The sequence below is a fragment of the Ursus maritimus genome, unplaced genomic scaffold (assembly GCF_017311325.1).
Source record: "Ursus maritimus isolate PB19 unplaced genomic scaffold, ASM1731132v1 scaffold_5, whole genome shotgun sequence".
In the NCBI taxonomy this organism is placed as follows: Eukaryota; Metazoa; Chordata; class Mammalia; order Carnivora; family Ursidae; genus Ursus; species Ursus maritimus.
The window spans coordinates 15,531,731-15,546,722 of NW_024426663.1; the positions used below are offsets into that span (position 1 = coordinate 15,531,731).

General features: G+C 35.2%; 1 protein-coding gene across 2 annotated transcripts in view; it reads right to left on the minus strand.

Moving 5' to 3' along the window:
* SLF1 (SMC5-SMC6 complex localization factor 1) overlaps window positions 1-14,992 on the minus strand; it is a 71,689-nt gene that overhangs the window by 19,896 nt on the left and 36,801 nt on the right. For both annotated transcript variants that reach the window (XM_008700866.2, XM_008700865.2), the window contains 3 exons: window positions 13,374-13,505; window positions 12,154-12,319; window positions 4,884-5,031 (listed from right to left, as the gene is read on the minus strand). In XM_008700866.2, coding sequence (XP_008699088.1) covers window positions 4,884-5,031; window positions 12,154-12,319; window positions 13,374-13,505 — 446 coding nt within the window. The remainder of the gene's footprint in view (window positions 1-4,883; window positions 5,032-12,153; window positions 12,320-13,373; window positions 13,506-14,992) is intronic.

A 14,992-nucleotide genomic window follows, 5' to 3' on the forward strand; every position in this document is an offset into this window, starting at 1 on the left:
AAAGAAATGATGCAAATGAAATTATTCATCCAGAAAGAGCATTTGATAGCTTAAAAAAAAAAAACAGAAAACACTAACTATAATGGATCCACATATTAACAGGTAATACATTTAAAGGGAATAATAAGTAACAGATGAACAACAGAACACAAGAAACTAAGCCACAGGACTGTAAGACCTTTAAGGGCAGGATCATTTTTGTATCCCTCACAGGTTACAGGTCACTGACTTGCAGAGAACAAACATTTAGTATTTGAAAGATGAATGGATGAATGAATGACTGGCAGAGAGCAATAACTCTAGAGAGCTAAGCCTAGTTCATCTTTTTAAAAAAGTTTATCACCTCATGCCACTCCCTTATTAAAATAGCTTCTAACTCCTCACTCTGCCTTTGCCTTTATTCACCCTTCTCCTTGCATCCTGCCAGCAGCCAGCTACCATAAGATTTCAAACAGGCCCCACTTTTTCCTTTCTCAGTTTCGGCAAATGTTGTGTTTTCCAATGGGAGATGCTTCCCTGACTCTGCCAAACTCCTACTTACCCTTTAGGTACTTCTTCCTCGACTACCTGCTATAAAGTGTGAGTTCACTCATTTCTACACCTAGTTTTTCTTGTTTGAAGCACTTAGCATTTTTAAATGATGTATTTACATTAATCTAATTGTAGTCTGCTTCTCCCACCAAAAGCTCCAAAAAGTTAAGAACCATGTTTTGTTTCCCCCTCCACTGTACATGGCGTTTTAGATCAACGCTTGGTAGAGTGGTAATAACAACTTGCTGAATAAATGAAGAGAACAGAAACATTTTGAAGAGATACTTAGTAAAATTACGAAAAATACAGATGGAAGAGATCTGAAGTATGCAGAGGGATTATAATAGGGATTTAAAAAATAAAAGTGAATAAAGGTTTGGAAAAACTATTTATCAGGAAAAAACGATGATGTAGCCTGAGAACGGCAAAAGAAGCTTTATTAAAGTTCTCTAAAGATGTCAAGTATTATTGTAGATTGCGATGACGTGTTTTTTTGCCACTAAAAACAGGAGAAAGAAGTTTAAGTTAAAAATTAGGAAACAATGCCTTGCTCTCTATCTTTATAAATCAAATTTTACTGGAACACAGCCATATCCATTTATATATTGTGTGTGGCTGCTCTTCCTACAGTTGCAGAGCTGAGGACAGACTATGAGCCCGCAGAGCCAACAACACTACATGGTACCACACACACACACAAATTTGCCAACCCCTAGCTTTAGCCAATTTACCAGGAATTTTAATTAGGCATTAAAAAAAAAAAAAAAACCCTTTCAGATCACTTGATCTTAAAAAACAGGGAGATAAGAAAACTTTCTGTTCAAAGTGTTCAGAAATAAAAGAGAATGGCATCTATATGGGTGGGTGGACATGAGATCTGATGGAAAGGAGAAAGGATTTTACTTACCTAGTGAAAGACCTTCTGCCTTATTTTCTACAAAACAAAAACTAACAACAGTTATACTAAACTAAAACTAATAGATTTGAATCTGAGTAGCATCACAATATGAATTCTATACTTTTGCACTAAGAAAAACAAAAATGTACTGTTGGCCATAAATGAGAAAGATGGACCATTATCTAAAACTGGATGTCATATAACAGTCAAACTGTAACATTTTTACTAGTGACTTAGGAAAAGCAAAAATGGTAACTAAGATAAAGAATAATGCAAAGAGGGGCGCCTGGGTGGCTCAGTGGGTTAAGCGACCAACTCCTGGTTTCAGGTCACGTCCTGATCTCAGGGTTGGAGGACTGAGCCCTATGTCAGGCTACCCATCTAGCAGAGAGTCTGCTTGGGACTCTCTCTCCCTCTCCCTCTCCCTCTGCCTCTACCTCCTCTCTCTCTCTCTCTCTCAAATAAATCAATAAATCTTAAAAAAAAAAAAAAGAATAATGCAAAAAAATAGTTTAAAAAGGGGGGGGATGGGGTGGAGTGGTGTGGGATGGCGGGGGTATTGATAGAGAAAAAGAAATGGTTCTTCACCAAAATAGCAACATACAAAAAGGACATTATTAGAACACCTGGTCCACTTGTACAGATGAAAGTATTATGCTACAAAGTCCATAAGAAACACTTTAATTTTGCATATTAGCTATAGAAAATCTACCACTCTCTTAAAGATAAACTGTTTACCTGATTTCTGTCCCTTGACAAAGGTAAAAAATCAAGACATACTAGCAACAAAAAATTAGGAAGATAGTAACTTGAACCATTTTAGAAATAAATTTTTAAAACTGCCAACCTGTAGCCAAATTAAGAAGCCTAAGGGACCAACTTTGTGTGCTTTGAGAAGGGTTAAAAAAAAAGAATTTCAACCATGGATATAGTTTAAATCTCATTTAGGGTTTTAAACATTAGTGATCAAACACATCTGTGGAAGCAAAGTAATCACTCAGTATGTCGGAAGAATTGTAATGGTGGGGCGCCTGGGTAGCTCAGTCGGTTGAGTGTCTGCCTTCAGCTAGGGTCATGATCCTGGGGTCCTGGGACCAAGTCCTATATTGGGCTCCCTGCTGGGTGGAAGTCTGCTTCTCCCTCTATCCCTCTTTCCCTCCCACCCCGCCCAGGCTCAAGCGCACGTGTGCACTCGCATTCTCTCTCTCTCTGGCAAAAATAAATGAATAAAATCTTTTTTTTAAAAAAAAGAATTGTAATGGTAACATTACATTAAGATTTAGCTTAAGTCAGTCACAGGCTAAAACTTGCTGGGTTTGAACTTGCCACGTGATAGGTGGAAATAATGGTGGATAACAATACCCTGCTTTAAAGTAAAGGGAAATTGAGAATATGAGAGAAACCACCATTGAAGCTGATGTATAGAGAACCCCATTAGTACAGGCTCTTATTTCCTGCATTTGGCTTAAGTACAAGATAAATTATATTTCCCTGAAGGTGACCCATACATACCAGAAAACAATACATGTAACTACACTGACTCTAAAGTCATTGAAGTCTCTAAAGCCACTGCTAATCCCGTCCTGGGTCCCCTAACTCAAAGTAGTTTCATTATGGAATAAAAACAGGGGAATCCTTTTAGCTGAATGTTTAGTTCTGAGGCTAGCAAATGATGACAGACATTTGCTTTTCTAAAACAACAACAGTAACAAAAGACCAGTAGGAATGGTGTGAAAGAAATAATAAGAAAAGATTCTAAAAGAAAATGGAATTTGAGCTAAGAAATGTTAAAAAGTCATGCAACAAAGGACAGCTACTCCACAAAAGGAACAGTAATCACCCCGCAGCTCAATGAAAACGAAAAGAAAAAAAAAAAGAAGAAGAAGATAAAATGCTTTAGATAAAAATCTTCTAACTTCAGTAGTATAAAAAGAGACCTCTCTTTGCAGAGGGCATCATCGAATAAATCCTGAACCTAGTTTTAATCCTGGATTCCTATTCTAGAATCTCTCTTCAAAGTATTAAAGTGACTGACAGCATATTCAAGAACTTTTTCTTTTACATAAAACCTAGATGCACTGAAACACATGTGTAACAAAAAAGAGTATTTGGCAATCTAAAATTTTTAAAGTATACAAAAATGATCTTTTATATTGGAGGGCCACAAACTCACTTGTTTTAAACAATACGTTCATTTTAGGAAGTTAGGATACAAGACAGAAAGACAGAAATAAAAAGATTCATAGTTTCCTAAATTGACTTTAAAGTTCAGGAATGTCCCTCAGGTCTTGGAAGCCTTCCTCACTTAGAAGATCAAGAGCGCGCAGCAGAACATTTCATAAAATGAGTTCTGTTATCACATTGCTTAAATAATATTCTCCCCCCCCCCCATTTATTTTAAAGAGGAAATTTTAAAATTAGAATAGATGACTGGTGGGAGAAGAAAGAGTGAGAAAATTATATATATAAGTTACTTATTTTTGCTTCATCCGTGCTCACGTGCTACATCACCAGACTCAATGGGTAACAAATAGTAGCAGCTTTTTATAATAAGGAAAGTTACACAGCAACAGGTACATGGGGCAAATGTTTTAAAGAGTGACTTAACCCGAATTAATCCAAGTGGCTTTATAACATAAATATTGAGTCCATGTCATTGTCTTTTGTTATTTATCCAGGAAGAGAGCTGAGAACTATTCACAAGGCACATATGGGGTAGAGTCCCGCATTGGGCTCCCTGCTCCTTTCACAAAAGGTAATGCTTTCTACTCAACTTGAATGATTACCAAGTATTAAAGGGACTAAAAATAGTTCTTACCATGTAAGATTCCAGAACATCATATATGAAAAAGCCAATCTATTTCTTCAATGAAAAGAGTATAAACAGATTTAAATTTGTCTAGTTAATAAAAATAAAAAATAAATTTGTCTAGTGAAATGTTTACTTGTATAGGGTAGTTTACTTATAATTTTTAGTTATATGATTAAGGAAAACAATAGTTATGTACATATATAATAATTTCTTTCTAGGTACTATTTTCTATAACATTCAATTATTATGAAATCATCAAATAACATTTTGAATAATAAATGATGTATATGGGGGTGAAGGCTCATGTAACATTTAGAAGAAAATAAGAATACAAATTACATATATGAGTTCAACTATATAAAAATACTTAGAAATTCCTAGAAAAAAAAAAAGATGAAAAAGTGTTTGTGTGAGAGCATTCATTAGGAGTAATTTTTACCTTCTTTATACTGTTTGTTATGTGTGTGTGTGTTCATACACATATCTACGTGTATGTGTATCTATGTATATATACTTACACAGGTGAGTGTATATGGAAGTATTTTTTTAAAACTTCATATAAATGTATATTAAAGATTACAGACTGTCTAAAGGAAAAATCACACAATTGGTCTAAGAAAAACATAATACAGATACACTTACCATCACACGAAAGGGAAACATAACTTCCTAAGTCATCAGACATGTGTCGCATAACATTTTTACCCCTCTTAAGACCAAGGAAGATCCAATAATCTATTGCTGCTCCAAGAATTCCAGTCAGTAAGTAAGCTAGTTCATGTTTGAAGACCTAATGTTAAGATGGGAAAATATTAGTAAAGTGTATTAAAATGTTTCTTTATCAGTGTTTATTTTGAATACTTGTTGAGGCAAAATTTAGTTTTTCAAAAATACAGGGCATGCTCATACTAAAAGGTATTCCTGAGAACCCTAACAAGCTACCTCCCTCACTCCATTCTCTGCTTTTCCTTCTTTCTCTTCTCCTTCCTCCCTCTATCCATATCTACTTCTTTATATCCACATGACAAAAACATTTAATAAAACCTCTGGGACTTAATATATGGATCGCTTATAATAAACTTTTAAAATAACATTATTCAATAGTGTTAAATGCTTTAGTATGGCAGTAATTCTATTACACTGAGGAGGAAGTATCTGGCTTCTATGGATTTCTGTTAACAGGAATATAGGATTATAAAAAAAGATAGACCTAGCCATCCCTAGCGTTTATACATAAAATTAATCTTTACATTTATCCAAATGGCATATGCCAGAGAAAGACTTAAAACACAATAAAAAGTTTAGCAGATAAGATTGTCCTTTTTGTTGTAAATGAAGAAACAGATTGGATCAAATTCTAATTATTAAATTGTATCAAATGCCATTACCTAACTTAGAGATGTATAAAGATCAATTTTTAAAGAATGAATACTGTTCTCTATTATCACTTCTATAATCAACATAAAATTTGTATAAAAAATATAGCAAGCATACAAATTTTTAATTATGGTAAGTGTGCTTTACCCTAATATGGAAAATATCTTTCTAACCCATAAAGTATGAAGGTAGAGAGGTACAAAAATATTTCTTAAACACCTCTGATAAAGACATTAAAACTAGTTGACATTTTCTACAAAGACATTAAGACTAGTTGAAATTCCTTTATTTTCAGTTATTTGTTCTTTAGACATGTTGGATGTATGAAAAAAAAAAAATCACCAAATTAACAACTGGGTAGAAAACATGTGAAAAGTTTTTAATAAATAAATATTATAGTATCCGAATAGATTTTGAGTGCTATGTTCTGCAACCATACTATGCCTAATATGGGATTGGGGACAGAGAAATCTCTAACCATCAGTGACTACTGGATTTATTTCTCCTGCCCTCAGCAGACAAGGTTCTTACGGTATATATAATATTTCATGAGGGCATCATCATTCCTTATTATAAGCAGCTCTTAGTTAAGTGATTTCAAAACTGAAGTTCTAGTTCTAGTTTGTTGTCCAAACAAGGGTAAATGGTCAAGCAGCACATATGTCAGCCCTGCCGAAAAAGTTTTTACCGAGGAAAAGCCCAGTCAGGATGCTTAGGTAGGTGTGCAAGTTCCCCACTGCTCTATCACACTGTGTGGCAATACACTGCCTTAAGGCTGGGCTGGACAGTAGAACTTGAGAGAGAGAGAGACCATGAAGAAATGGGGCTGAGGGGATTTTAAGCTGCATGATTAGGAAGCAATGCCTTTCCTCTAATATCATCAGAGGATACGATATAGAACCTTGACCACAGCCTGATCCTGCCAGGTCAGGATTTCTGAACGGGCATCAGCAGCACCCTCTCTCCTACCCTGATTGCAGAGCTGGGTTTAAGTCTTCCAGTGGCACCTTTATGACTTGGGAAGCAGCAGCAGGACTGGCTCTATCAGCTGGCTGGGAAGTACCATCTCCTTCCCTAGTACCCTGGTAGGGTCCAAATCATAAACTGACCAGAACTCACTCCCTTAAGCATTGAGTGTTAGCTACTCTTCAAAGCACTTTGCAGGAAGCCAAGTTCTTACTTTGTAAAGCCAACATGGAGACAATCAATCACTCCGAGCAAGTTTTATTTCTTATGGTTCAACTTATCAAAAGAACAGGATATATAAATATCCTGTTTATAAATATATAAAACAGGAAAGTGAAAAGCTATATTTAAACTAAAAATTGATCCTATCAAGATCTACATCATAGAATGCTCCTTGCAGCAACATGTATATCTGAATATCAGCGATGACACTACTCAGGAAGGACGCAAGAAACTGGTAAATTTTGATTTCTCAAAATATTCCCCATCCCAAGAGCAGAGTAAATCAGGATCACTTCAGATCCCTGGTCCCAAGGCTCTGGAGAGGGAAAAGGAGCTTAGCCCACAGAACTAAGTCTCATATAAACTACAACTGAACACTTCATCAATTCAAAAAAACCTAAGAAAATCAACCAGTTGGGACCTTTCCCTTTCCTTACACAAGTATATGTATACACACCTGATACCACAAATTGGTATCAATATTGTCTATTATTCAATTTACCTTGATATTACTGTTATTAAACAGAGATGGGTAGCCCTTGCAATACTCACAAGGAATGACTATAATTTCCTTACCATGATAAGATAGTGTCAAAATTATTCTTATCTGTGTGACATTGCCTAAACTTCCTACTACCATATATTCATAATAGTAAATTTTTATTTAAAAAAACACTTTCAAATTAGGTTCTTGGATCCTTTTATAATATATTCTTATCTATGTCACTCACTATAATCAAAGGGCCAAGACATTGCGCTATGGATTGTACTCACTGCAACTTTAACAGTGTATAAAGAATGCTATCCTTTCTAGCATAGTGGCTATATATATACACACACATACATGATTTAGAAGTAGATTAGTGAGAAAATGGCAAATAAACCATCAAGGGAGAAAAGCTTTCCTGGAATACTGTAAAGTTTGCTAAAGCTCAAAGAACAGAAAACTCTGAGAATTAACAAAGAAATGAAAGACATGATGTGCATATGACACATATTTACGTTAGAACACCTTTCTAATGTGTTAAAGTCTATTATCAGACATTCTGTCAATACAGTTCTCTAGTATCTGCCAGTACAAGTAACCTCCATTTAATAAATTTGGTAATCTTCCAAAAATTGACTAGTGTATAATGTAGAACTGCAATCTGGGCCTTCTGACTACCGGGTTAGGGCTTTAAGCAATATCCCCGGCAAGAGATGACACAAGGCTCTGCTAGTACCTCTGTCAGAAAGATGCAAACATAATACACATAATGTGCCTCTTCCTGTTTAAACCACTGGCGTCTGAAACAAGAGCAAGTATGCTGCAATGGAGACTTGGCCTCTAAGCAAGACTTTACCCTAACAGGCCGTGACACCTTGCATAAGTTACTTAAACTCTTTAGCCTCAATTTCCCTATCTTTAAATACAAAGTAGCTTCCACTTCTACCTACAATGGTAGGGTTATCATTAAATAGCATTTAAGGACATCACAAAGAAAAACAGGACTAACCACCAAGCTTAGCAAAATTTGTACCTCCTTCATAACCTTGACATAGCTCACCTCTGCTCTTTGCCAAGGAAAGCCCAAAGCTTTCTCAGATTAATGACAATGAAATTCACTGCCTTTGTGTCACTCTGTAACATTTGCTGATTGACATTATGACAAAACAATATTAGCATAAACTGAGGACTTCTGTTTAACTAATGACTTAAATTGAATGCTTCAACTCAGCAAATCAAGAAACAAATGCTTTACAGTACAGAAAATGATGCCTGTGAACATGCATGGAATTCTTGAAATTGGAAACTGCCAAAAAGATTTAATTAGGTACCAGAATGAATTCTAGCAGATAAGGTAACACACACACACACACAAAACAGTTTTTATGAATTTACACAATTCAAATGTTAAAATACTGATTTGCTAAGTTTAAAGCTAGTTCTAATATTACAACTGATGCTATAATTTATTGCAGATTGCTTTACAAAATATGTTTAATTTATTTATAAATTTGAACAGAAACCTTCAAGTTAATCATGGATAAATCTATTATTTACATCAGTATTTCCTGAGTAAGTTCTTATCTTTGATGGTCCTTTGGTGATTTAGTATAATTGTGAAAAACGTCAGTTTTATCATTGCCTTAAGTTACAAATGAGCAGATTTATTTATTTAATCAAATGGATAAAAAAGAAATGCTCCATAATTAGAAAATATTTTCTATCCCCAATGATTCCATGGTCTAAAAAGTACATAAGAAGCAGATGTTAATTAATAAGAACGTTATCAGTTTTATCTTAGAAGTATTACACAAGTATTAAACTCAACTGGCAATGAAGTATAGATAGTTCTATTTATGTTGAGTATTTTCAATTTACATCTGTATAATCATATTTCGTTTTAAACGAGACACATGTACAAGATAATGGCTACTCACTTGGTTATTGCCACATAATACAACTACTTTATCACAAACATGCTATACCCAGAAATAATTCTCCCTTTTTTAATGGAAATTAAAGAAAAATTAGGGCCCTCAAAAGAATTTTCTTTTTGTAAGCCTCAGGCACTCCCTAAGGAGAATTTTTAAAAACCAACAAGGGAACTGTTTCTGATAATGGAGGCTTAAGTAATTCAAATAAATGACCTTATAAAAGAAAACTGAAAATGTTGAATACAGTACGTAAATACAATATGTAAAACATCTTCCAGAAAGATAACATGTTATGTAAAACATAACTTCTGGAAAGTTATAAATAATTGCTAAGCCAAGACAAAGAGCCAAATGAAGCCCTCAAAACTAGCTGACTTTGCCATCAGGACACTTGCTGACCCCAAAGAAAGACCTGAGAGACAGAAGTGTGGTTTCTGGAGCCTAGACGAAAAGGAGGATAAAAGCCATAGCCCAAGGCCTAATACACAAGAGAAAAAAACCATGTATTTGTAGCCCTGTACCTCACTTGGGACTAGCCATGAACCCTCAAACCTGGCAACAGAAGTTCTCTCTGGAGAAAGATATTTGGTGCATTTGTCATGTTACCGTTTCTACAAATAATTTTTCAAATGCGATTTATGGCACACAGTTAATGATTACTAGCTTGTAAGAGAATATAAAAAACACAAGAGAAGGAAATAGCAGAAACAACAGTTAGAAACAGACTCACAGGGGCGCCTGGGTGGCACAGCGGTTAAGCGTCTGCCTTCAGCTCAGGGCGTGATCCCGGCGTTCTGGGATCGAGCCCCACGTCAGGCTCCTCTGCTATGAGCCTGCTTCTTCCTCTCCCACTCCCCCTGCTTGTGTTCCCTCTCTCGCTGGCTGTCTCTATCTCTTCAAATAAATAAAAAATTAAAGAAACAGACTCACAAAGACTTCAAATATGACACACTCATACATAAACTATAAATTAACTATCACTGCCATGTTAAAAGACCATTAGTGCCTGACAAAAAAAAATCTTGAAAATTTTGGAGGGAACTAGAAACCATAAAAACATGTTATAGTAATTAGGAAGTTAAAAAGTCTAAAACTGGATAGGTGCCTGGGTGGCTCAGTCGTTAAGCGTCTGCCTTCGGCTCAGGTCATGATCCCGGAGTCCTGGGATCGAGGCCCACATCAGGCTCCCTGCTTGGTGGGAAGCCTGCTTCTCCCTCTCCCACTCCCCTGGCTTGTGTTCCCTCTCTCGCTTCTCGCTGTGTCTCCCTCTGTCAAATAAATAAAAATCTTAAAAAAAAAGAAAAAAAAGTTTAAAACTGGAAAAAATACAACAGTCATGTTTAACAACATATTAGACATAGATGAAAAGAGACTAGTGAACTAAAAATTACATGAAAAGACACTACCCAGAATGCTCCAAGTACAGAAAAAAACCTGAAAATCTAGATGAGAGGGAAAAAGCATAGATGAAAAGCAGAAGGTGTAACATGAGTTTAACTGGAACTAAAAAAAAGTTGAGCAGAGAAAACATTTCAGAAGAAATATGAGAAGATAAACTATGTAAGAATTTTCCTTGAGAAAGAATACTTATGCCCACCTGACACCAGAATTCTCCACCCAAACCACTATGTATCACTACGTACAAAGTACATAGTTTAAAAAAAAAAAAAGGGATAAATTCACAAAGTAGATTCCAAAAAGTTTGACTAAAGCAATTATTAAACTTGACATAAAAGATGATAGAGAGTAGGGTGCCTAGGTGGCTCAGTCGGTTGAGCATCCGACTCTTGATTCGGGCTCAGGTCATGATCTCAGGGTCTTAGGATCAGGCCCTGCGGTGGGATCCCTGCTCAGTGGAGAGTCTGTTTCTCTCCCTCTCTCTTTCCCTCTGCCCCTCCCCCTACTTGTGACCGCTCTCCCTTTCTCTCTCTCTCAAATAATCTTTTAAAAAAAAACATGATAGAGAGCAATGAAAACAGAGAAAACGCACTGTATAATCATACATGGAGTCAAAAGGAAAGTTCAGGTAATTTCAGAAGGCAGAAATCATTATAGGGCTCGTTTATTAATTATAATTTACTCTTAGAAATTAACAAAAAAGCACAGGCAAACAAAAGCCACTAATCATAACAAAAATACATCCATTTAGAAGCTTTAAAACATCTTAAATATTTCTTGAAATCAAAGGAAAATACATAAATGACAATAAAAAACATTGAAAAAAACATTAACAGCACACAAGATTTAGGTATCAAAACCTGTACATAAATCTCAATTTGTACACAAATGCAATTTATTTTGAGTATATTTATTAGAAATAAAGCAGAAAATAGAGTCCCAAAGGCGATTATTTTGAAGAGGAGAAAGCTGACTAATAGTAATTATGCACCCAAAACATGGCGCAGTATGTTGCTATGCACTTTACATATTTCAGTGCATTAAATTTTCCCAACTACCCTTCAGGTAGGTAATACACTAAAATCACTGCATGTTAAATTCCTAATGACAAGCAAGATCTACTTATGAAGAAATAACTAACAACCACAAAGGCTGTTTTAAAAACAAGTCAAACTTTTTATTTATACACACAAAAAATTGTATGGACTCAATTTTTAAAATCATAGGTTCCTTATGAATTGAAATGTGCAAAAGTAAAAAATCTAGAATGATAAGTGAATACATATTTCTTAGCACTAATGATCAAATAACTGTCCCTAGCTACTATATCCAAATGTGTGATGATGAAGCAGCCAGCCTCTAACGATCTTTTACCATAAAACTAAATAAACTATATAGAAAACAAGGATACATTTGGGTAGATTTTAGTTTTATTCAAATTGTTCAAAGAATAAAGACAAAAGAAGCATAACTCAAAAGATGTACTTTTCCATAGGTCATTATTTGTTTGTAAATCAATTCTACTTACATCATTAGACTTGCATTTTTCCTTGTGAGAATATATAGTCCACTCCAAAAGCATATTTACTGGTTTGGTCAAAAGCCCAGAGGCCTCATTTCCTGACCAAAAGATTTCAAGAAGAATTGCCTTTCCTGTTATTTTCAGACTCTGAGAATCTGACCAGTCATACAACCTAATGAAAATATGAATCAAAGTATATCTTTATGCCAACTTGATCACTATAGGTATTAGGTATAATATCTCTTGCCATAATACAAAAAGATCTAGTGGTTTCTAAATATAGAAAGGGCATAATATATAAAGATTACAACATATAGTTATAATAAAGAAAAAATATAAAAAAGGCCACAATTCAATATAATGACCAACAAATACACAGAGTAATCTAACTGCATGTTTTAGAGCATACACAAAACTTATCATGGATATTACAGATTCAATGTTAAAAAACATAGTAGGGGGGGAAATCCCCCAAAAAACTAATGGAACGTTTACTTAAGTGTTCAATTACTTAAGAATTATAAAAAACATAAACCCTGAATAATATAACAAAATCTTACCTATCCAAATATCGAAGCTAGTGAAAAACAAATATGTAAACTTAAGACACATAAAGAACATAAAAAGCTTTATTGACACTAAAGAACTATGTCTGCAACTGTGTTTTAAAAATAAATCTAAACTAGGGGCACTTGGGTGGCTCAGTCGGTTGAGCATCTGCCTTTGGCTCAGGTAATGATCCCAGGGTCCTGGGATCCAGCCCCATGGCAGGCTCCCTGCTCAGTGGGAGCCTGCTTCTCCCTCACTCTCTCCCTGTGCCGTTCCCCCTGCTTGTGCTCTCTTGCTGTCTGGCCATCAAATAAATAAATAAATAAAATCTTTTTAAAAAATACACAAATCTAAACTAGAAAATAAGGTGACTCGGGGCGCCTGGGTGGCACAGCAGTTAAGCGTCTGCCTTCGGCTCAGGGCATGATCCTCGCGTTATGGGATCGAGCCCCACATCAGGCTCCTCTGCTGGGAGCCTGCTTCTTCCTCTCCCACTCCCCCTGCTTGTGTTCCCTCTCTCGCTGGCTGTCTCTATCTCTGTTGAATGAATAAATAAATAAAATCTTTAAAAAAAAAAAAAAAGAAAATGTGACTCTTCAGAAGTATGTACATAAATTAGAAAAATGTACATAAAACAATGAAAATATAGAAACATTTTTCTTTGTGATTAAACTTACTTTTGGGTCAGATGTCGCACTTCACTTTCCACTAAATTAAAGAAAAATTTGAGCAGAGTCAGGTGGAGCACCTTAGTGCCAATAATATTTTTTGAAATTTGATGGCAAAAACTTTCATTGTAAAGGCAAGACCTGAAAAACATGAACCCAATAATTTGTGACATACAAACAATTCAATGAATATTCTGTGGACAAAGTATTTCAGAGTATTATTAGAATCCTAATGAAATTTCCTTCAACAAAATATAAAGCTAATCAATAAAATTTTATCAGTATATTTTCTTCATTTAAAAAGAAAACCATGTCAAGTATCACATGACATTGAATTTTTAGTAATACAGATCTAATGTCTCTATTTTTCAATGACTGTAATGTTTAATAGCTTAATAGTACTCTCTCTTTGTATTCTTTATTTCACCGACAAAGAACAAAAAATTATGTATTACAGTAAATGCTTTCAATTCAGATGACCGGCTATACTCTCAATTCATAGATACTCTCTATAGTCTATAGTCATCTTCTTACTCAAGATTTTTTGTTATTATTATTTAGTGAAATGAAGGTCATTGAGGACTTTTTTTTTTTTTTTTAAAGAGAGAGAATGAATAGTGGGGTGAGGGCAGAGGGAGAGGGAGATAGAATCCCAAGCAGGCTCCACACCCAGCATGAGCACGGAACCTGATGTGGGGACTCAATCTCACGAAAGAGATCATGACCGGAGCCTAAATCAAGAGTTGGATGCTTAATCGAATGAGCCACCCAGGCACCCCCATTTAGGGCTATTTTCTAAGAGTTTAAAAAATTTTTTATTTTCTTTCCATCTGCTACAGCAGTCCTGTCCAAGAGAACTTTCGGTGACAATGGATATTTTCTATTGAACATGTGAAATGTGGATTGTCAAACGAGGACCGAATTTTTAATTTTTTAATCTTAAATTTAAACATTGTCAAATATGGCTACTGGCTACTGGGTTGGACAGCAAAACTATATATTATTTTTTTTAAAGAGAACATACAATTACTCAGAAGTCTAGGACTAGGAAAGAGATTCTAGGTAACAATACGTTTTATAATAATCTTCCAACTTTAACTGCCAGAGATGGATACCACAGTACCTTTCATTTTTTAAAAAAAGCATACAACAGGGTGCCTGGGTGGTTCAGTTGGTTAAGCATCTGCCTTCAGCTTGGGTCATGATCTTGGGGTCCTGGGATAGAGCCCCATGTGGGGCTCCCCACTCAGTGGGGAGTCTGCTTCTCCCTCTCCCTCTGCACCCCCCAACTTGTGTGCTCTCTCTCCCAAATAAATAAAATCTTTAAAAAAAACAACCCCTATATTATGGAATATTTTAAATATGTTTAAAAGTAGACTAATATCCAGTTCATCTATGTGCTTACCACTTCCCTAGACATCTTACTCCCAATGAACCCAATTATTTTGGCATGAAATCTGGTATTACTATATATTAAAAAGTCTACTTTTAATTCCACCTCCTGTTGCATCAATTCATCCAAATATTTATTAAGCATTTATTATGTTCCAGGTATTGTATTAAGCACTGAGAATAAAGATCCTTAAAACTGAACATCCAAGTGAAGAGATGGAAAAACATTTATCATG